The following is a 24,191-nucleotide window of genomic DNA, read 5'->3' as shown; positions in this document are numbered from 1 at the left end:
AATGAAATAAGGTAACAGGAAGAAAGGGACAGAGGGGAGGAGTGAGGAAAGGACAGGACAGAGGGAGGAAGGGAGGACAAAACGTCTCGTAGAGCTAAGGAAAGGAAAAAACAGGATTTGCAGAAGGTAACAGTGTAATCAATCAATTTTTTAACTGCACCTTTGTTTTCCTCTTTATTATTTTCTTCCAACTATGACCTGAGTGTGAAAGGTTTGAGGAGATGTTTTAAGAGCATTATATTGCTTAAATGATTTAGCTTTAATTTTTTTCTTATGAAAAGTTTTGAATATATACAGTTAAGTTCAGTTGCTCAGTCATGTCCGACTCTTTGTGACCCCATGGACCGCAGCACACCGGGCCTCCCTGTCCATCACCAACTCCTGGAGTCCACCCAAACCCATGTCTACTGAGTCGATGATGCCATCCAACCATCTCATCCTCTGTTGTCCCCTTCTCCTCCCGCCTTAAATCTTTCCCAGCATCGGGGTCTTTTCAAATGAGTCAGTTCTTCCCATCAGGTGGCCAAAGTATTGGAATTTCAGCTTCAGCATCAGTCCTTCCAATGAACATTCAGGACTGATTTCCTTTAGGATGGACTGGTTTGATCTCCTTGCAGTCCAAGGGACTCTTAAGAATCTTTTTCAGCACCACAGTTCAAAAGCATCAATTCTTCGGCACTCAGCCTTCTTTTTAGTCCAACTCTCACATTCATATATTACTACTGGAAAAACCATAGCTTTGCCTAGACAGACCTTTGTTGGCAAAGTAACGTCTCTGCTTCTTAATATGCTGTCTAGGTTGGTCATAGCTTTTCTTCTAAGGCAAACGTCTTTTAATTTCATGAATGCAGTCATCCCCTGCAGTGATTTTGGAACCCAAGAAAATAACGTCTGTCACTGTTTCCATTGTTTCCCATCTATTTGCCATGAAGTGATGAGACTTAGTTTTCTGAATATTGAGTTTTAAACCAACTTTTTCACTCTCCTCTTTCACTTTCATCAAGAGGTTCTTTAGTTCTTCTTCACTTTCTGCCATAAGGGTGGTGTCATCTGCAAATCTGAGGTTATTGATATTTCTCCCAGCAATCTTGATTCCAGCTTGTGTTTCATCCAGCCTGGCTTTTGACATGATGTACTCTGCACATAAGTTAAATAATCAGGGTGACAATATCCAGCCTTGACGTACTCCTTTCCCGATTTGGAACCAGTCTGTTTTTCCATGTCCAGTTCTAACTGTTGCTTCTTGACCTGCATTAGAGATTTCCCAAGAGGCTGGTAAGATGGTCTGGTGTTCCCACTTCTTTAATAATTTTCCACAGTTTATTGTGATCCACACAGTTAAAGGCTTTGGCATAGTCAATAAAGGAGGAGTTTTTCTGGAATTCTCTTGCTTTTTCTATGATCCAACAGATGTTGACAATTTGATCTCTGGTTCCTCTGGCTTTTCTAAAACCAGCTTGAATATCTGGAAGTTTATGGTTCATGTACTGTTGAAGCCTGGCTTGGAGGATTTTGAGCATTACTTTGTTAGCATGTGAGATGAGTGCAATTGTGTGGTAGTCTGAACATTCTTTGGCGTTGCCTTTCTTTGGGATTGGAATGAGAACTGACCTTTTCCAGTCCTGTGGCCACTGCTGAGTTTTCCAAATTTGCTGGCGTATTGAATGCAGCACTTTCACAGCATCATCTTTTAGGATTTGAAACAGCTCAACTGGAATTCCATCACCTCCACTACCTTTGTTCATAGTGATGCTTCCTAAGGCCCACTTGACTTTGCATTCCAGGATGTCTGGCTGTAGGTGAGTGATCATACCATCGTGGTTACCTGGGTCATGAAGATCTTTTTAGTATAGCTTCCATGTAACCTTGCCACCTCTTCTTAATATCTTCTGCTTCTGTTAGGTCCATATACAGAAGTAGAGAAAATAGTATTCATCTCTACGTTAATTGTTTACTGCTTAGCCCCCACCATATAATTATGAAGCAAATCTAAGATATTATTTAGATGAGTCAGATCTCCATGGTTTAAAGAATTGGATACATGTATATATAAGGCTGAGCCCCTTTGCTGTTCACCTAAAACTATCACAGCATTGTTAATCGGCTGTGAAAGTGAAAGTCTTAGTCGCTCAGTCATGTCTGACTCTTTGCGACCCCATGGACTGTAGCCCACGAGGCTCCTCTGTGTATGGAATTCTCCAGGCAAGAATACTGGAGTGTGTTGCCATTCCATTCTCCAGAGGATCTTCCCAACCCTGAGATGGAACCTGGGTTTCCTGCTTTGCAGGCAGATTCTTTACCATCTGAGCCACCAGGAAATATCTCAATACAAAATAAAAAGTTTTCTAAAAAGGAATCATATCCCCATGGTATAATAATAATGGAGAAAAGCACCATTATTTAATAAAGAGGCAAAAATATAGAGAGGGCTTTCCTTGTGGCTCAAGATTCCAGTAAAGAATCTGCCTGCAATGCAGGAGATCTGGGTTTGAGCCCTGGGTTGGAAAGATTCCTTGGAGAAGGGAAAAGCTACCCATTTCAGTATTCCAACCTAGAGACTTCCATGGACTGAATAATCCATGGGTTCACAAAGAGTTGGACGTGACTGAGCAGCTTTCACTTTCACTTTTTCAAAAATATAGAGAAGTGCAATACTTTGTTTTTTATTACAGATGAAGAATTAGGTTCTTGAGAGTATAGAGTGATTTTGATGTAGGTTTCAAGATAAAATGGGTTGTTGTTTTTTTTTCTCAGATCATGGACAAAATATAGTGGTAATCCTAGACATTTCAACATGCTAAGAATAAGGATTACTCTATTGATTTCATTTCCTTATTCATTTATTCAAATTCCATCCATTTTATAAATGAATTAAGTCAGCTTATTTCCCTTTTTAATAAGGTTACTAGACTGCTTGCTCAGGAAAATACCATAAGATAAAAATGAACCTTAATTTCAGCAAATACTGAAGGAAGTCTCAGGTTGTACGTGCGTTGGGGAAGTGTGAGCTGGATCACCGTACAATTACGTAGATGCGTAGGTGGAGTTGTGACCATATCTGGAGGAATAAGTAATGGATCCATCAACTTGGAGGACAGCCTCCAATTATATTCTGGAAGCCTCTGTGGCCCTGGACAGCTGTTTGATTTTAGACAATGGCTTGGACACAGAAGACATGTGACTACACCCAAGGTAGGCTATGAGTTTATAGACTTTGAAGGAAAGACCACACATGTCAAAGTGAATTAAGTTCATGGTTTATTGGGCCAGCTACCAAGAAATTTCTTTTAAACAAGATGGGTAAATGGAGCAAGAACCTGTTCAGTCTGTCTCAGCAGCTTTTTTGAGTTCCAGAATCCGTGATGGATCCCGTGGTTGCCACTTACATGATCCCTGTGAGGCAATGGGCTGCTGCATCTGAAAAGCTAAACTTCGTTGCTCACCACATCCCTTTTAATATTCAGGGCTTACATCCTCAGCCAGAAAGAAGCTTTATAAACTGAAGGCTTTGCCAGACCTCCAGACCCCTACCTGAGGTTTGAACTAAGCAGCTGCATCTACATGGTAATAGGCAAAGGAGTCAGGGTATTCCTGACCTTAGGCATCATCTCTACACCCCTTTTACTGCATCCCGGGGAGTGGCACCTTTGCTGAATGCCCTGTAGGAACCCTATGAGAAGGAGCAGCAGAGGATCCAGGGTTTCTGTTCTTAGAGGATGAGGTCTCACTGGAACTAAGAAATTTAATTGTGTGCTGCATCACAGTTCTTTTAATCCTGGGGCTTGAATCATTATTTTTGAAGAACTTACATAAGTTGTCTATGTACATAATGTCTTCTTTTAAAGGATTATTTAAAAATATTGAGATTCTCTTAATTGTTGAACCAAACTGAGCATTGCTAAAAGTACATCTTCATCCTGGGGAAAAAGATTTAATGCTCATGTATTTCTGATTGTCTCTGTGTCTCTGCTTATCCTGCATTCTAGAGAGTTCATTTCCCACGTGAGCCTCTCTGATTGACAGAAGACATGAAACTAGGAAGGTCCTTTGAAATGCCAGTGGCAAAATAAAAATTTGAGTATCATAAGGGTTAGAAATATGAGCTTAAAAAGTAAAAGAAACTAAGCAGATTAAATGTGAAGTCCTACCTTTAGCCCCCAAATAAGCATTTAAACAGAAAAGATATGATTTAATAGAAGTGCTTATGATTTCAAAAGCCAGTTTTAATGAACTTCTAGCTTAAAAGAGCCAGAAGAATGAACCATCTATGGAAAAAAAATGGCATCAGTTACTTCTTTATCAGTAGTGGTAACAATTGCTTTCTGTACAATCCACACAGGTAGGCAACAGCTGTGGCATTTGGGCTAATTTTGAGCTTCCCTGGTGGCCCAGACAGTGAAGAATCTGCCTGCAACATGGGAGACCTGGGCTCGATCCCTTAGTCAGGAAGATCCCCTGGAGAAGGGAATGGGTACCCACTCAAGTGTTCTTGCCTGGAAAATTCCATGGATAGAGGAGCCTGGTGGGCCATAGTCCACCGAGTCACAAAGAGTCAGAAAAAAACTAAGTGACTAACACTTTCACTTCTACTTTTCACTTTGGATTAACTTCATATATCTCATTTCAAGGAGATATTAGACAGAACAGGATCACTGGAATGGGTAAGGGTCTCAAGTCCATGTCTGATGATAATGACAATAATAGCAACATCCATATATTGACTCCCATTGTATGCCACTCTCTGGGTAGACATTGTACTTGAAATGGCTTTGGACTTGGACTCTTCAACCCAAAAGTCTCAAGGAGACGCTACCCCCACCACCTAAACTTTAAACTCTGTGATGACAAGAACTTTTGTACATAATCTCCAGATGCTAATGATGATCACAATAGCTGCTTCCCAATCTTTGAAAAATAAATTTTGTTAAGTGGCAGGGAGAAAAGATGATATGGTTTCAGAAGGGAAATCGGATGAAATGGATTGAAGTTACAGGGAGGCAAATGAAAGCCCAAATATAAAGAAGAAATGTCTATCACTTATTGGTGCTCAGCAGTGACACCGAAAACCTTATAAGGATGTCCATTTGCTCTTAAGTGCTCACTAGGTACCAGCTACAGAGGTTACCAGCTGGTAAAAGTTGATGCAGTTTTCCTCATTTTATACTTAAAGAAATCAGAAGAAAGTAAAAACTTCTCAAAGTTCATACAACTAGGAAGAGAAAGATTAAGGTTACTGAATATGTAGCTTATATATTTTCACTAAGTTTTAAAATTATCCCTATCATTGCAAGTAATCTTTTATGGCCATTGGCTAAATGTCCATCTATTGAGAACATATTTAGGCAATTTTCTGCATTGGATGAAGGTAAGTCCTCCCTCTTTGATCCTTCAAGCATTCAGTATCAATGAGTCTGTTTGTCAAGTAATAAACTCTCATAAGATTGAATGTTAATGAACTGCCTCATAAAACCATGGAGTAATAGGTGATGTTGTTTAGTCACTAAGTCATGTCTAACTCTTTGTGACCCCACAGACTGTAGCCCGCCAAGTTCCTCTGCCCATGGGATTTCCCAGGCAACAATACTAGAGTGAGTTGCCATTTTCTTCTCCAGAGGATCTTCCCGATCCAAAGATGGAACCTGAGTCTCCTGTTATTTATAAATAAATAAAGTTTAAAAAGTCCTGCATACCGAGTGGTACAGCCAAAAAAAAATTTGTTTAATATATCAAAGTAGAGCCATGTACCTTAATATCTGTTATGAATATAAACATGGGCTTGAAAGAAGCAAAACATTTAGAAGTAGCAAACAGACATTAGTTGAACATTTACTATGTTCTAGAGACAGTCTAGAAATTAGCCCCTTCGGAGGAGTGTGGGAGGATGGCCAGGAACTCAGGTGTTGATGTAACAAGCAGCCTGTCTACAAGGGCTGATGAGGAGACCAGCCCAAGCCCAGCAGAGGTTGGGGGGCAGAGCAGTGGGGAATGAATGGGGTAGGTAGGAAGGAAAGAGGCCTGCAGCGGGGCTTGGATTCCGGGCAGAACTTTCAGCCCTGGTGCTGTGGGCATCGGGAGCCATTCTGGATTCTTGACCTTGAGTAAAGAAGTGGGCTAAAGAAAGCAGTTCAAGAATATGGAGAACATGCTATGTCAGAGAGGAACTGGAGGCCACAGTGGCAGAAAGAATAGTGCTTGTCTTTATTTTTTTAATTTTTTCTTTATTTTTTAAAATTTATTTTAGTTGATTTACAATGCTGTGCTAATTTCTGCTGTATGGCAGAGCAATTCAGTTATACATATACATACATTCTTTTCCATTATGATTTATCACAGGATATTGAATATAGTTCCTCATGCTATACAATAGGACCTTCTGTTTATCCATGCTATATATATACTAGTTTGCATCTGCTATTCCCAAACTCCCAACTGATCCCTCCCTCACCCCGCTCCCTTGGCAACCACAAGTCTACAACCGTGGTTGTTTTTAGAAAGGAGACTCCTCTGAGGTTGACAGGAAGCTTTGTAGGATAGACACGAGCAACAATAATGATGTACGTAATGTGTACCAAGCAGTGTCCCCAGTGTCTTAGATTAGTAGACACTCATTTATCTTTCAACAGTCCATGAGGTAAGTAGTAGTATTATTGTCAGCCCCATTTCCCAGATGAGAAGACTGAGGCTTCTAAAAGCAATTGACCTGCAGGCACCAAGAGTGGATGTCCAACATTCAGCCTGTGCTCACCTCCCAGCTGTACTCTAATTACAGATTACAGTGCATTTAAAATCATCATTTGATAATATTACTATCTGGAGTCATCTAGCAGTTTAAGCCGACTGTTCTCAGAAGTGGCAGACACCACAGGACTGAGCTTGTGTTCCTTAACCCAGGAACAGGATTGACAACCTGATGTCCCAGAACCTGAGGCATACGGGACAGACCTCAGGTCTTAAATTTCTGTCCTAGTAAAGATGAAAGTCAAATTGCATGTCTCGGTTAGGTCTGTAGTTATTTCATTTATGACCATGATCACTTCCTTTCCACAAGCAAGCAGACCACATGTGTGCCTTTTATCTACCCCCAGGGGCTCAAGACCTGGATCGTATCCGACTCTCCACCTATAGAACAGCATGCAAGTTGAGGTTTGTTCAGAAGAAATGCAATTGTAAGTATGCCGGTTCCTTAGGCCAGCTACCCCCATGAATCCTATAGTTCACATCTGTTACTTGGGCTAACTAGCCCTGTGAATCCCATAGTTCACATCTGTTACTTGGTTTATTAAAAGTAGGCTTTCTTGCAAGTATGAATAAAAAAATATATATGTTTATTCAACAATAACAGAGTATGATACACAAATGGTAGAAATACTTTTCCCAAACAATTCTGAAGGCTAAATGACTCAACTGCTGAAGTATTGGAACGGATGAACCTCTGGATATGTATCCTGTCCTTGGAACGGTTTAAATCCGGATGGATGGGTTTTCTTCTTTTCTCTAACATTGGTATTATAAGCTCCAAGCCCTCCAAATGGCTTCCAAAAACTTTAGAAAATATCAAATATTAAGCCCTCCATATGTTTTCTTTACAAATATAGGGAAATGTTTACAAGCTCCTGGAAAACATTTAAGTTTCTTTCTGAAACTACAAAAATGAGTCCTTTGTATCAGAACATTAACTACTTTTGCTTACATCAGACTATAGCAAGAGAAGAGACAATAATACTTAAAGAAACAAACTGGCTTCAACTTTTTCCCAAATTTTAACATGTAGCAGCAAGCTGGCTCATCCATCAGTGAGCAGTTTCACTTTCCATGCCAGGAGTACTTCCATCAGATTATCACGTTCATTTTCTCTTGGAAGATAGAGTGTTTCCAAGTTCAGGTGTAGGAACTTACTCTTTTCTTTTTTGAAAACCAACTGCTATCAAATTAGTAACTGTTCTCATTTTCTAGTTAGTATTGGACGAATTTTAAAAATGAAAACCATAATGTTCTCCTGCACATATAGACATAGTTTTTGAATACCTAGCATGGGCTTTAGGCACTTGGTGAATGTGGAAACCAGCCGCCTTTACATCTCTGCTCTCCCGGGATCTCTAGCAAAATGCTTCTTGTGGCCCTGGGGGGACCACCTCCAGCCCCAGGCTTCTCAGTTTATAGCTACAGGAATGCACCGGGGACATCTACTCCTCAGCTTGCTCATCTGCAGCTTCTTCCCAAGCTCTAGTAGCTAGAAATGGGGCTGAAATTTGGGCCAGGACAAGAAGGAAGAAAAAACCAGGTGAGTCAAATATCAAAGATGTGTTTTAGCTTGTGCGTGTGTGCGTGCTCAGTCATGTCTGACTCTTTTGCAACCCCATGGACTATAGCCCGCCAGGCTCCTCTGTTCATGGGATTTCCCAGCAAGAATACTGGAGTGGATTGCCATTTCCTCCTCCAGGGAATTTTCCCGACTCAGGGATCGGACCCATGTCTCCTGCATCTCTGCGTTGGCAGGCTTGTCACAGGAAGCTAAACCAGTTCCCCAAAATGCAATAGAAGAACACTGCAGATGCAGGAAGGAACCTGGGATTGTGCTTGCGGTCCTGCATATTGATAAGTCATAAAAGCCCTTTCGGGGACTGGTGTTAAAGGACCAAGAAAATGCTCCCACAAGAAAGCTTCCCCTCCCCCCTCAACCCCATCATCTATATGTAAACAAAAGGAAGAATCTCTGTGTTTTCAGCAATGAAAGTGATGGAACCCTCTCCCTTTTTCCCTCGTTACCACTCCAGTGGCCCTCAGTGTAGACGGAGTTCTATTCTCATAAACCTTTGCTACGCAGAGCCTTCCTTAGGCTGCTTTCAGTAGAGATGGGGAACTCTACTGGTGGTTCCGGCAAGAGGTGATCGGGGACCTCCACTAAGAAAGAAAGCGACAGGATCAACATATATTTTAGAAAATAAATTGTCAGGTATTAAAGAAGAGTAAGGAAGTGTTGTGTATTGCCTTGAGTGTTATTAAATTTTTTTGGTATGCTTATTTTCTCTCATTCACCAATTTCAGGGCTCTTCAGAGAAGGGTCAATTTTTTATATGTACTCTATGTTTTACTTAAGTTTCTAAGTAAAGACTAATGTTCAATAAATATTTCTCCTTGCCCATTTTGTATAAAATAAGCTATGAAGTACTTTGCTGAAATTATATTAGATGCCAGAATAAAATATCTTGAGTGCTTTCAAAAAAATAAAAAAAGACAGTACAAAATGGTAAGGATGAAAAAATACATAGCTAATTAAATAAATAAGGAAAAGTGAGAAAGGAAGGAAGAGAGGGAGGGAGGAAGGAAGGAAAAGTAAAGAAAAAATGACCCACATTGATTAGGCAACCCTGCAGCCAGCATTACAAAGGGTGCACACCGTTGGCCCTAACTGGATCCAGCAAACCACACGCCATGTCTCATTCCTCCTACTCTCTGATAAAGGCCCTTTCTCCTTTTTGGGTACCTCCTTTTCCGTTTCCTGCTCCCCTCATCCTTATTCCACATCCTGAATTATGTCATAACCTCACTGACTCTTTTGGAAAACAGTGGGGAAAACGGTGTTGATCCATCCCTGTCTATCCCTCTGTGAGTCCATTCCCTTACCCCTTAATTTAGGAAGCTTATAATGAGCCCCTACTAAAGGTCTGGCACTGCTCTAGGTACCAGGAAGAAAGCTGGAGTGAATGAGATGTGACCTCTGCCTTAAAGTTGCCCAAAGTCTAGTTGGGTAGATGGATTTTTACAGAGACAAACACCACCATGTGGAAGTGTAATAAGGGCAGAGTGTGCGTGGGAGCACCAAGAAGGCAGAGCCCAGACCTAGGTGTGAGGGCTGCTGACGGGAGTTTTCCTGGAGCAGGAGACACTGGGCTGAGTCTTAAAGAATGAGTAGACATCACACAAGGAAGTATTATTTGCTTTGCAAGGTACCTTATCAACTTCATACGTTTTAGAGAAAGGAAAGATATTACATTCTATACAAACTAGACAAAACTAAGGCTCAAAGGGAAAAAAATAAGCATATATTGAGTGCTCTGCTAAAATTAAGTTTCATTTTAAAGTTGTTTCTACCTGTATCAGAAGTCTTACCTGCAAGCACTATGTGTGTTAGCTGAGTTTTCCTTCCTGACAAAGAATATAAGAGCTGCTGAGGTACATGTAAAATCCTCACACAATTGGGCTTGGTTTGTCTTCATCAAAGTTGAAGTCTTCCTTTTAGGAAGATAACCAGCAACACTGATGTATGTGATATATTAGTCAACATTATATCCTCTATTAGAGGAGCATTTTTTCTGTCTGCTATACAACCTATCCCACAAGGCATTATGGTACCTGGTATACTCTACAATAAAAGAAATAAGAAAAAAATCCAGGAAGTGTGCTTTTAACAGCATCACTTTATTGAAAACTCTTACACTGTATTTATTCATGGAAATCAATAGACCTTAACTGAGAACAGGGTGTTTATTTTTAGGCCCAGACCTTATTTACAGTTAAAATTTATTTTGTATATTAACAAAACTAAGCTTTAAAACTACATAATGGAAGAAAAAAAATGTAAAAACTGACACAAAGTCATCACCTAGAAAAAATATTTCTGGGTGCAACATGGGGTATATAGATTTTTAGATTTCTTTTTTATCTAAATTTAAAGTTCAAAAAAGCTAGTTAATGTCCCCATATTTCCTTCCCCATAGCCCTTGCCTACTCTGTTGCTAAAGTATTGATTCCTATCACTGACATTCATGTTCATTCTGTTTAATACAGTTACTGATGGATGCTGAGAATAGCTCATTGCCCCTGTTCTGAAAAACTCCAAAGTAGAGGCCAGAAACCTGTGGCCTGTGGTCTGAATGTGGCTCAGCATCTATTTTGTATCAACCATGAACTAAGAATAGTTTTCACAGATGAGTATTTGATAATAGGGAACACTGATTCACAACCCCGACAAAGGAAAATGTTATCCTCCCCAAATAATTCCATTCTTCTCGTTGTTTAAAAATTGGACTCAAGGCTTCTTTGGTTGTCCAGTAATTAAGACTTCCCTTCCAATGTAGGGGGTGCAGGTTCAATCCCTGGACAGGGAGCTAAGATCTCACATGCCTTGTGGGCACAAAACTAAAATGTAAAACAGAAGTAATACTGTAATGAATTCAATAAAGACTTTAAAAAATAGTCCATATCAAAAAAACAAAAACCTTTAAAACAGTGGACTCAATTACTATATTTTTAACTTCATCAGTAAAAATGTGGAAACTTGTTTTCTCTACTTAATATCTACACAGTATTACTATATAACACAGTGGTGCCTCTTGGTCCACAAAAAAAAAAAAAATTTACTAACCTCTGCTAGAAGAAAAGAATTGTAAGAAGCCCACTTTTAGCAGACTTGCTGATATAAGGAACAAACTAGTGGTTATCAGTGGGAAAGGGAAAGGGGAGAGGGGCAGTAAAAGGTTGAGAGGGTAAGAGATACAAACTATTAGGTATCAAATAAGCTGCAAATAAATAAAATAAGCTGCAAGCTACATTGTACAACACAGGGAACACAGCCAGTATTTTATAATAACTCTAGATGGAATGTGTGCTCAGTCACTTCAGTCGTGTCTGACTCTTTGCAACCCTGTGGACTGTAGCCCGCCAGGCTTCTCTGTCCCTGGGATTCTCCAGGCAAGAGTACTGGAGTGGGTTGCCATGCATTCCTCCAGATTATCTTCCTGACCCAGGGATTGAACCTGCGTCTCCTGTTTCCTGCATTGTAGGTGGATTCTTTACCACTGAGCCACCAGGGAAGCCCATAGATGGAATGAAAGTGAAAGTGAAGTCGCTCAGTCGTGTTCGACTCTTTGTGACCCCATGAACTGTAGCCTACTCCTCCATCCCTGGGATTCTCCAGGCGAGAATACTGGAGTGGGTTGCCATTTCCTTCTCCAAGGGATCTTCCCAACCCAGGAATCGAACCCGGGTCTCCAGCATTGCAGATCGATGCTTTAACCTCTGAGCCACCTGTGAATCACTGTATTGTATACTTGTAACTTATATTATACTGCAGTTATAGTTCAGATTTTTTAAAAAATGATTTTTTTTCAAGCAAAGCTTCTTATTTCCTTCAAATTTCTCCATAGGCTTTATTTTCCAACTCTGCTTCTTCACTTCACAATTCATCTTTGTACCTTGTCACACCCTCCCTCCCCTGCCATAACTAGCACATTCTCTAATAAAACAAAGGAAGGAATGTGTCCAAAAAATAGGGAACAAAATTTGACTATTTTATTTTCTAGGAGGACTGGAACAGAATGGAGACTATGATAATATTCCCAATACTCCTTCCTAATCAGCAGTATTCTCTTTCGCTTCCAGGTATTCTGCTAAATTTCCACAAAATAAATACCCTATATACCATTTACAAACACGTGAAAATGGCCACATCTCTGCCTTTATTTTTAACAAATAACCATCTTCTACTAGAAAATGATTTCCTCGGTGAGCATTGACACAGTTAATGACCCAGATACCCTGTAATGTCAGCAGATCTTTTTTCAGAAATTACTTTGGAGTCAAGGAAACATGGCCTTAAGTTCACGAACAACAAAAGGCAACAGGAGAAATCAATGAGAAATCTCGAAGCCCTCCTGCTTAATAGTGAGAACAAAAAAGCAAGGAGACGAGAGGATCCTCTCCCCGACACCCTCAGCTGACACTGCACCGTCTTTAGTTCTGGTTACAGTCTGAATTTTCTATCACTCATCTCAATTAGCCTCCAACTAATAAAAATAAATGGAAAAAAAAACTGAATTGAAATCGTGTTTAAAAGAAACAGAGGACAAAAGGTATACATTTGCCTCTGGACTTTCTCAAATTATCTTTCCTCTAGTAAATGAAACATTTTTTAAAAGTAAAGTTTCCTTCATTCAGAGATCATTTAAAGTCAGAACACATGCTTTTCTCTATAACTTCTCTAAACTTCTTTCAGGATTTCTTGTGAACCAAAAAAAAAAAAAATAGAGTTATCTCTTTACTGAAGTGTTTCTCTTTCACTGCAAAATTAACCCAAGTGAGTGCTATCTATGTCCTAGGTCCTGAATAAATACTCTCCTATGAATGAATGAATATGCCCCACTAGATTCACTTTTCACCTGCTGAGTGACTAGTCTTAGGCTACAGGAATAGCCTGCATTAACAAAGGCTAGTATCACACTCATTTTCCTTCAAGCTAGTGTATCAACATATTCCTCATCCTTGTCTCATATTTTTTGTTTTTGCTTTTTCTTTTGGCTGTATGACCCATGGGATCTTAGTTCCCCAACCCCGGATCGAACCGGCACCCCCTACATTGGCAGCAGTCTTAACCACTGGACCGCCAGGAAGCCCCTCTGCCTCATTTTTAAGTGTGTGGATTTCTGGCTGCCTGTGTCAGTTTTTATCTTTGCTTAACAAATGACCACACACTTAGCAAATGAGAACAACATTTATAATTACCCAGTTTCTGTAGGTAGAAACCCACCCAGCATGGCTGGACTCTCAGCTCAGAGTCTCATGGGCTGACCTCCAGTGCTGGCTGAATTTGTGGTTCTCATCTTGGGGCTCCGGGTCCTCTTCCAGGAGAACTGACTGTTGGTGGATTTCATATCCTTATGGTTGAAGGACTGAGGTCCTCCTTTGTTGCTGACTGTCAGCTGGGGACAGCTCCCAGTACCTAAAGGCAAGTCACATTTCTTGCCACATGGCTCCCCACAGACATTCAGAGTGTAAATATCTGTTTCTTTATCCATGTTTCTCTCTGACTCCCTCCTCTGTGACCAGCTAGGAAAAAAAAAAAAATCTCTCTGCTCTTAAAGGACTCATGTGCTAGGTCAGGCCCACCCAGATACTCTATCTCAAGACAACTGATTTGGGACTTTAATTACATCTGCAGTTACCCACAGCAGTACCTGGGTTAGTGTTTAATTGAATAACTGGGACTAGGTATGTGTGCTTGACGTGCCAGGAACCTTGGGGTGGGGCCAAGCAGGGCATCCTAGAATTCTGCCTACCACATTGCCCAAAGCTTAAAGTAACAGCACAGGCAAGAGAAACAGCTCCCCCTCCAAAAGATATGTGTTTAAAAGACAAAGAGAGGTCCAGTGGTTAAGACTTCACCCTCCAATGCAGGGGCTGCTAGTTTGATCCCTCGCTGGGGAGTTACGATCCCACATGCCTTGCAGCCAAAAATGAAAACATAAAACAGAAACAATACTGCAATAGATTCAATAAAGACTTTTTAAATGGTCCACGTAAAAAGTCATTTAAAAAGAAGGGATAGAAGGAGTCGCTCCTCTCAAAGAGCCAGAAGGAAGAGCAGGAACGTTCACAGTTAGGGAAATAAATGACAGAGGTCAAACCCTTGGAGCAATCATATCTTTGTATTCTTCCAAATGTGTTTGATGTACACTTTCATTCCTGAGACTTCCCTGGTGGCTCACTGATGTTGAGTTGTTCTAGACACTTGTTGAGAATAAAGACAAGTGAATTGCACTAGAATACAGTGTTCCCCCAAAATTCCCTGTGGGGAAGTCGGTGGTGACAGAAGAGCATAAACAAACCCATTAAAGATGCCCGTGTGCCAGGTGATGGAACACTGCTTCCCTCTGGGCATGCTGGACCAATGGCAAAAATGTCTCCCCTTAATCAGGAAAATTTCTGGTAGAGAAAAACTATGATTTTAAAACCCTGATGCTTGTGATGTGGCTTTAATTAAAGCTACTTCTTCCCATTAATTGCCTTTAAGTTCTTAAAGACCCAAGGCTTAGGTTTCTTGTTAGTATTTTTATTTTTAGAGAATGCTGGAAACTTGGCCTGCTCAAGCTGCTACCTCTGCACATGCAGTCTGTGAAGGAAACTGACACCTGTGGCCTTGTTTCCAAGCATCTGGATGTAACATCCATCAGCTTCCTTTTCTCCTGCTTTTTCTCTGTGCCAGGAAGCTGTGCCAACTAAGCACTTTCACTCTCACAGTTTAGGAAAGAGCATCATCTTAAATGCTGCAGTCAGTTGGGAAGGAGCGGTATATAAGGAGGAATACATTTCAAGCTTCTCCAACCCCATCTAAAGGAGGCCAGAGAGAGATGCAATGACCTTCCCTTAGTGATCCACCAAGCTCTGCTCCTGGGAGCCTACGGTATCAGCCCAGGGCCAATCAGCAGAGTGATGAAGCAATACCCAGGGGGTGTCCTCCCGCAGCCCTCTCCCAGGATCCCTGGGCTCAGGAAACACAGAGGAAACAAACCACAGGAAGACAGGGGGAAGAATGACCCCTCCCACATAACCACACCTGTGGTTGTGCCGGAAAATCCTTCCTGACACCCCCTTGATTTCCTCTCAGTGAAGTTTTGTTGGCATTTTGTCACCATTGTTAACAAACATTCAGACATTTATTCATTCATTCAACAAATATAGACTGAGATTTACTTGGCTTCAAGCATCATGTTTGGGCTTCCCTGGTAGTTCTGAGGTAAATATTCCACCTGCAATACAGGAAATGGCATTGGGTCGGGAAGATCCCCTAGAGAAGGAAATGGCAATCCACTCCAGTATTCTTGCCTGGAAAATTCCATGAACAGAGGAGGCTGGTGGGCTACAGTCCATGGGGTCACAGAGGGTAGGACATGACTGAGTGACTAAACAACAACAAGCATTATGTTTAGACCATGGGTGGTGAGGGGAGTCTGGTAATTTTCCTTAGTGTACAAATTTAGTATTAGAATAACCTTAAGTTTAGAATAAATAGGATGTATCCTGTTTATTCAAAGTTTCAGAGTCTGTGGATATCAAATATAGATAAACCCTAAAACTTTGCTATTAGGTTGGTGTAAAAGTAATTGTGGTTTTACACTGTTGAACTTTGCCGTTTGATATTGGAATGCATTCCTTAATAAGGATGGTTATGTTATACATCCTTTTAATGCACATTTCTCACTTTATGTTTTTTGCTAATGACTCATTACTTGCTATTTATTTTAGACTAGGGAAATGATGTTAGACAAAAGGCAAATTCGAGCAATTTTCTTATTCGAGTTCAAAATGGATTGTAAAGCACTGGAGACAACTCACAACATCAACAATGCATTTGGCCCAGGAACTGCTAATGAACATACAGGGCAGTGGTGGTCAAGAAGTTTTGCAAAGGAAACAAGAGCTTGAAAATGAGAAGTGCAGTGGCTGGCCATCGAAAGTTGACAATGCCCAACTAAAAGCCATCATCAAAGCTGATTCTCTGATAACTACGTGAGAAGCTGACCAAGAACTAACCATTCTATGGTCATTTGAAGCAAATTGGAAATGTGAAAAAGCTTGATAAGTGGGTGCCTCATGACCCGACTGAAAATCAAAAAAAAAAAAATCGTCTTTTTGAAGTGTCGTCTTCTCTTATTCTACGCAACAACAACAAACCATTTCTCAATCAGTTTGTGACATGTGATGAAAAGTGGATTTTATACAATAGCCAGCAATGACCAGCTCAGCAGCTGAACCAAGAAGAAGCTCCAAAGCACTTTCCAAAGCCAAATTTGCACCCAAAAAAAGTTCACGGTCACTCTTTGGTGGTCTGCTACCCGTCTGATCCACTACAGCTTTCTAAATCCCAGTGAAGCCATTATATCTGAGAAGTATGCTCAGCAAATCAATGAGAGGCACTGAAAACTGCAATGCTTGCAGCCAGCATTGGTCAACAGAATGGGCCCAATTCTTCTCCACAACAATGCCCGACCACACATTGCACAACCAGTTCTTCAAAAGTTGAACTACTTGGGCTACGAAGTTTTGCCTCACCCCCCATATTTACCTGACCTCTCGCTAACCAACTGTCACTTCTTCAAGCATCTTAACAACTTTTTGCAGGGAATATGCTCCCACTACCAGCAGGAGGCAGAAAATGCTTTCCAAGAGTTCATCGAATCCTGAAGCATGGATTTTTATGCTACAGGAATAAACCAACTTATTTCTTATTGGCAGAAATGTGTTGATTCTAATGGTTCCTATTTTGATTAATAAAGATATGTTTGAGCCTAGTTATAATGATTCAAAATTCATGATCTGAAATTGCAATTACATTTGCACCAACCTAATCTAGCCTATTGGTCCCCTGAGCAAATTGCTTTTTTCTGAAGAAAAAAAAATTATTACTTATAAATGTGGTGATTAAAAGAAACCAAGTATATCTATAACTACTGAAATGGATGAAGTCTGTAGCTATTTTTATTCTTTCATGGTGTTGGACTAAGACTTCTGTTTTACCTCCTTTTCCATCAGGAATTCTAAAGTTCTGTTTGATCTGAGTGAGGAGTACTTAATACAAGAGATGCTGAGTGGCTTCTCTTGGAAAAATACCAAATAAAATCATATTATTGAGAACTCAGTTTCTAACATCCAAATACTTGTAGAAATTGAAAGTCGTTCAGTCCTCTTCCACTCTTTACAACCCCATGGACTGTAGCCCACCAGGCTCCTCTGTCCATTGGATTTCCTAGGAAAGAATACTGGAGTGGCTTGCCATTCCCTTCTTCAGAGGATCTTCCCAACCCAGGAATCAAACCCACATCTCCTGCATTGCAGGTGGATTCTTTACTGTCTGGGCCACCAGAGAAGCCCAAATATTAGCCGAGTGCCCTGATAAACAGAGTCACTGTCCCATGATATCTGTCAAGATTTGTCATCAAGATGCAATCGTGAGGACCCCAGGCCTGCTGCAATGCTGATAATAGTGACTCCAGCTCTCAATTTTTGGCTTCCCAGGTGGTGATAGTGGTAAAGAACCTGCCAGCTAATGCAGGAAATACAAGAGACACGGGTTCAATTTCTTGGTCGGGAAGATCCCCTGGAGGAGGGCATGGCGACCCATTCCAGTATTGCCTGAAGAATCCCGTGACAGAGGAGCCTGGCAGGCTACAGTCCATAGGGTCACAAAGAGTCAAAAATGACTGAAGGGACTTGGCACACCCTCAATTAGCTTAGTTTCTCAGAAAAATAATGAACTTCAGTGTAAGGTCAAGTACAATTCATTTCAAATTCAACACTGATGAATAAGATAGTGATGTTATATCATGGAGAAGATTACCTTGAGGAAACTTTGCATGACTTAACAGAATCTGCATAGAACATGGCCATAATCATCATTTTGTTCTCATTTATTATTCCAGGACGGTCCGATCAGTAATGGGTAGGGACTTGATTAGACTTGCTTTAGCGTGTGTTTCCTCAGGAAGCAGACTCCACAATAAGACTCACGTGGAAGCAGTTGGTTTGGAGAGTGAACCCAAAGAAGAAGGAAGAAGGAAAGCGGATAGACAGTGCAGGCACTGTTGAGGAACGTTGTGAAATGTCCGAGCTATCCACCCGGGGTGAAAAGGAGGAGGCACCGATCCAGCTACTCTGCCCTGTATTGGCCAAGGGTGGCCCACGGCTAGGAGTTAATGCCCCCGAGCTTCTGGGTTGCATTGTGCGCATGTCAGGCAGGGTCTGGTATTTGTGGTGGAACTTCGGCTGCTGCTGCTGAGTCGCTTCAGTCGTGTCTGACTCTGCGACCCCATAGACAGCAGCCCACCAGGCTCCCCCGTCCCTGGGATTCTCCAGGCAAGAACACTGGAGTGGGTTGCCGTTTCCTTCTCCAATGCATGAGAGTGAAAAGTGAAAGCGAAGTCGTTCAGTCATGTCTGACTCTTTGAGACCCCATGGACTGCAGCCTACCAGGCTCCTCAGTCCATGGGATTTTCGAGGCAAGAGTACTGGAGTGGGTTGCCATCGCCTTCTCGGGGAACTTCGGAGCCTAAGGCAAAGTGCTGTCTGGTTGCAGCGGCACCAAGCTGGTCAAAGTCTGTCGTGAAGCTCATTCCTGCAGGGGCTGGAGAAAAAGAAATGGAGCCAATATTTTGAAAAGACACAAAAGAGTAGCGTAAACATCATTGCTGTGTACCTTGGCTTTCTGCTTTACAGATTTTCTCATCAGTATTTTCCATCGATTTTTAAAGATTTTTCTTTTTTAACAAGAGATACACTTCTCATTTCTTGACCTAACTCAGGACACCTATAAATAATCTGTACTGCTGATGAGCTCTCCTCACCCTAGGTGAGGAGCTCTCCTAACCCATCTTCCCAATAACTGGTCATGCACTAGGAAACTGGGTTAGAGCTATTTTCTAAATGGGGCTGTGTGTGTGTGTGTGTGTGTGTGTGTGTGTGTGTATGTGTGTGTGTGTGTGACAGTTGTGTCTGACTCTATACGATCCCATGGATTGTCTCCTCTATCCATGGAATTCTCCAGACAAGAGTACTGGAGAGGGTTGCCTTTTCCTTCTCCAGTTCTAAATGGGTGAATGAAGTGCATTTTCTGCCTTCCACTCCATTATTGACTCTCATTGTACAAAGACAATTCATTATATATTTAAATAGGACAGAGTGCAGAAAAAAGCAGTGGTCCCCAACTAATTTCTGCTTCCCCAGTCCTCCAAGTCCCTGTCTGCTCTGTATATTAGCCTTCATCTTGGCGGAATAAGCAGGCGATACAGGATCGCTGAGAGCAACCGCCATCAGGGAAAAGTAGAAGACAGTTCCTCAGGCTTGCCAGCCCCATGGATGCTCTTTCTCTGGCAATGTGGCTTCTGGCATCTAGTATTCTGGCCACTTGTTCAAGTCATAGAATATAAGGAGTAATAAAGGTACTGTGGAAACCATGCTTAAGGAATCTCACTGAGCTTTCTTCAAATATTGAAATAAAGGGAGAATGTCTCAGGATTATATGTAGCATCTGGCAAACAGGAGGTGTCCTACCCTACTCCACTCACCAAGCATCATCAACCAGGCTTTAACAAGGTATTATGCCAGTTGTTGTTCAGTCTCTCAGTTGTGTCCGACTTTGTGACCTCATAGACTGCAGCAGGTCAGTCTTCTCTGTCCTGCACCATCTCCCAGAGCTTGCTCAAATTCATGTCCATTGAGTCGGTGATGCCATCCAACTATCTTGTCCTCTGTCGTCCCCTTCTCTCTCCTGCCTTCAGTCTATCCCAGCATCAGGGTCTTTTCTAATGAGTCAGCTCTTTGCATCAGGTGGCCAAAGTATTGGAGCTTTAGCTTCAACATCAGTCCTTCCAGTAGATATTCAAGGTTGATTTCCTTCAGGATTGACTGCTTTGATTCTCCTTACAAAGATAACCAAGAAATAGTTGTCCATGCTGTCCAGTTGCTTTTAGTTTAGTGCTATGATTCTTCAGCTTTTCTCCCTGTGTATAGACTGACTGGTTTGATCTCCTTCCAGTCCAAGGGACTCTCAAGAGTCTTCTCCAACACCACAGTTCAAAAGCATCAATTCTTCAGCACTCAGCTTTCTTTGTGGTCCACCTCTCACATCCATACATAACTACTGGAAACCATAGCTTTGACTAGACGGACCTTTCTCAGCAAAGTAACATGGGCTTCCTGGGTGCCTCAGTGGTAAAGAATCCACCTCCAAGCAAGAGATATGGGTTCAATCCCTGGGTCAGGAAAATCCTCTGGAGAAGGAAACAGCAACCCACTCCAGTATTCTTGCCTGGAAAATCCCATGGCTAGAGGAGTCCGGTGGGCTACAGTCCATGGGATTGCAAAAGAGTCAGACATGACTTAGTGACTAAAGGATAAGGACAACAATCTTTGGGAGAATCTGGTGAAACCCAAGGGCCCTTTCCTCCCATGACCCTAACCATACAATTTACTGTATCATTTCGGAGTCTCTCCTCTCCCCTAAAGTCCAATCAAGGGCTTATCTAAAAAGTATCAGGAATAACTGTCCATTAATGACTGCAGAGTGTCATAAATGTTCCAATAGACTGTGAATGTATCTGGGAGCAAAAAGGGAGAGAGTAATTCCACCTAAAGGTTTCAGAAGGGCTTTCCTCAGGGCACACAAGTGCATGACATCTTGAAGGATAGCAGACTGAAGACTACGCCTGATGAAAGGAGTGAAAACTTAAAGTGAATTCGCTCAGTCATGTCCGACTCTTGGAGACCGCATGGACTATAGCCAACAAGGCTCCTCCATCCATGGGATTTTCCAGGCAAGAGTACTGGAGTGGGGTGCCATTGAGGGCTGAGTAAAGGCTCATACGAGGAAGCCAGGGGCACATTCCAGAACTGTGGGGCATTCCATATGGCCAAAGCACAGGACTCTAGGGAGAAGCTAGAGACTAGTGGGAGTTGAGGACAAAGATGACAAGACTCAAGTCCGGACTTTGCTTTTCACGCTTAGAAGCTTGAGTTTACCCACTAGGCAATAGAGGATGGCATGACCAGAAATGAGCCTTATGACATTTCTTAGGACAGATGGAAAAGGGCAGAGACTGGAGTGAGACAAGTGAGAAGGCATGCTGTAATAACCTAAGTGGAAGGCAATAAAAGCCCAAAATACAGCAGTAGAATGTAGGATATAAAGTAAGGGCACATTGAAGAAACCTATGCAGAGTTGTCTAGTGAAGTCTAAAATGACTACCCAGAGTGGAGAGAAGATAGTATGTTCTCTCACTTCTAAGGTTATTAAATATATTCTGAAAAAAGTTAAGAAATTAGTTTCTGTTCAGATGTTTCTTTTCATTTACCTCCTCATTATTTTTACAATCCTTGGTATAATACTTTGAAAAATAATAGGCTTAATAAATGCCTGTTCAATTGAACTTAGTTAAATTTAATTTACAGTATGACATCTATTAGGCCAATGATTATTATACCTCATTTTGAATAATGGTGCAAGTCGACAAACACAATTTAAGGAAAACTGAATACTTTTTCCCAATAGGCAATGGATGTACTGCCAGAGCCTTTGAGGACTGGCAGGATATTCAGTTTGATTTTACACCAAAAATATATTGTGGGCCTTTCCCTGATGCTCTGTTACATCATCCACCTTAACCAGGAAATTAAAGTGAAACTAAAATGTTATGTTTGTAAGAAATTATGGTTCTCCCCAGGGATCCTTAACAAAGCGAATGATCTTGGTGATAAAAGCATGTGTTGGGAGCCAGGAAGGGGTTGAGTATGGAAGCATAAAATATTTGGTGAGCTACTCAGGTGTTGTTTAAATTCATATTTTAGAAAGGTATATAACTCATGGCTCACTAATGAAGATCAAGTCTGAAAATTGTCTTTTACTAACATTTTCTTTCTGAACTCAGTGTTTGAGTAATGTGAGTGATGGTTAATATGTTCACTGTAATCACATCAAAACACATTTGTTGACCTTGGCAAAGCATACCACTTAGCTGAGTTCCTCCCTAACAACTTTTTAAACACTGTCTGTCATGATCAAAGACCTAAATAAAGGCATACAAATAAATTATTTACTTGAAAAATGTTAACTGGCTGATTTGCACACGGCTTTCTCCACCTCAGTGTTCCTGGGATTCCCATGATACTTTAAAATGAATTTGTCTGACTCAAGTAAGCATCATTTTCCTCTTCTTTCTGTCTCTCATCTAACTCCATCCTTTTACTCTTGCTCCATGGCAGTGGTTCTCAAGCTTCCTTGTCTTTCAAAATAACCGCAGGAGCTGCTTAAACATGGGAGTGGATGCCCTGATCATGCTCCAGGCCTGTGGAAGCAGAGAACACAATTGACACCCACTCACTGGTCTAAAGATCACCTCTGGTTTTCACTGCTGGACTGGTTAGCTATAGCTAGGGATCTGAATTAGCTGACATGGTAGTTGGAAAATGAAACTCAGCATTAAACTTTGCAGGATACATTCTCAATCTCTCCATTTACTAACTAAAAATTAAAGAAGTCTTATACACTGGGCAAGAGAAAAGGTTACAAAGGAATAGACCCTGCTTTCCAGTAACCCCCAGCACAGACTCCACTGACCCAGTCAGGTCAGTACAAGATCCAATTACAGCATGTCCACTCAGTACTCTCTGCCATTGGTCCCTTGGTGGTTTTCTTCCTGGGGTATGCCCCTCCCCAACCTCATCTCCATGTATTCATATTCTGCTGTGATTTAGGAACCAGCTTGAGCCCTGCTTTCTCCTCCTCTAAAACCTTTCCAAAGTCTCCAGCCCATAGTAGCATCCCAGTATGTTGAGTTCTAGTAGTGTTTTTTTTTTTTTTTTAATCTGCTCTATGAATATAGACTTTTGATAACATAGTGTCTCTTAGAGACCTTCAGTTAGGCCTTCTGAATGTGTCTCTCCCATGGGAATTACAAGCTCTTTTATGGCCAGAGTCTCATTGTGTTAAATCACCAGTCACATTAAACATGTGATGAGTTGTAGAATCTTTAAAGTTTCCAGTTGAGTCTAACTTCTTTCAAAAATATTGTTGTCTTTCAGTCACTAAGTCATGTCTGACTCTTTGTGACTCCATGGACCGTAGCACGCCAACCTCCTCTGTCCTCCACTATCTCTGGGACTTTGCTCAAATTCATGTCCGTTGAGTCGGTGATGCCATCCAAACATCTCATCCTCTGTCACCCCCTTCTCTTTTTGCCTTCAATATTTCACAGCATCAGGGTCTTTTCCAGGGAGTTGGCTCTTCGCATCAGGTGGCCAAAGTATTGGAGTTTCAGCTTCAGCAGCAGTCCTTGTAATGAGTATTCAGGGCTGTTTTCCTTTAGGATTGACTGATTTGATCTCCTTACAGTCCAACGAGCTCTCAAGAGTCTTCTCCATGGAATCTCATTTCTTGCTTTGTTTTCCAACTCTGTTTGTATAAGCATACGGCAGTCTTTCTCCATATGTCAATGCCTGCACATACAATAGATGTATAGTAAATAGTGATACATTGAAATTTTTTCTCATGAGCTGATGCTCTCTTAATTTCAATGTAAATATTTGATCTGAAAGTGAACTGAACTAGTCATCATTGTGATACAGTCTTCCATGGGTTTTTATAACATCATACCAGTTAAGAGGAAAACAAAAATGAAATTATAGGGAGAAAAAAGTTTGTATTAAGGGACAAATAACTTTATAACTGACAGAGTGGAGCAAAGAATTGAGAGAATTTGGAGAGGATTTTTATAATTCCATCTGAATGTGACTGCAAATTTTAATGCCTCTTTTCTCTCAAAAATAAGAGTAATGCCTATAGATAGATAGATAGATAGATAGATAGATAGATAGTGCTTTACTGTTTTCATCTTTGTTATTCCCAGGACTTACAAGGTAAGAAAGGT

At 41.2% G+C, this 24,191-nt stretch overlaps 1 protein-coding gene across 28 annotated transcripts in view; it reads left to right on the top strand.

The window, feature by feature from the left end:
* DTNA (dystrobrevin alpha) overlaps positions 1–24,191 on the top strand; it is a 414,322-nt gene that overhangs the window by 275,068 nt on the left and 115,063 nt on the right. For all 28 annotated transcript variants that reach the window (XM_043444242.1, XM_043444243.1, XM_043444251.1 and 25 more), the window contains one exon: positions 7,086–7,166. In XM_043444242.1, coding sequence (XP_043300177.1) covers positions 7,086–7,166 — 81 coding nt within the window. The remainder of the gene's footprint in view (positions 1–7,085; positions 7,167–24,191) is intronic.

This window comes from Cervus canadensis, chromosome 23 (assembly GCF_019320065.1).
Source record: "Cervus canadensis isolate Bull #8, Minnesota chromosome 23, ASM1932006v1, whole genome shotgun sequence".
NCBI lineage: Eukaryota > Metazoa > Chordata > Mammalia > Artiodactyla > Cervidae > Cervus > Cervus canadensis.
This window is presented reverse-complemented; position numbering and strand designations above follow the sequence as displayed.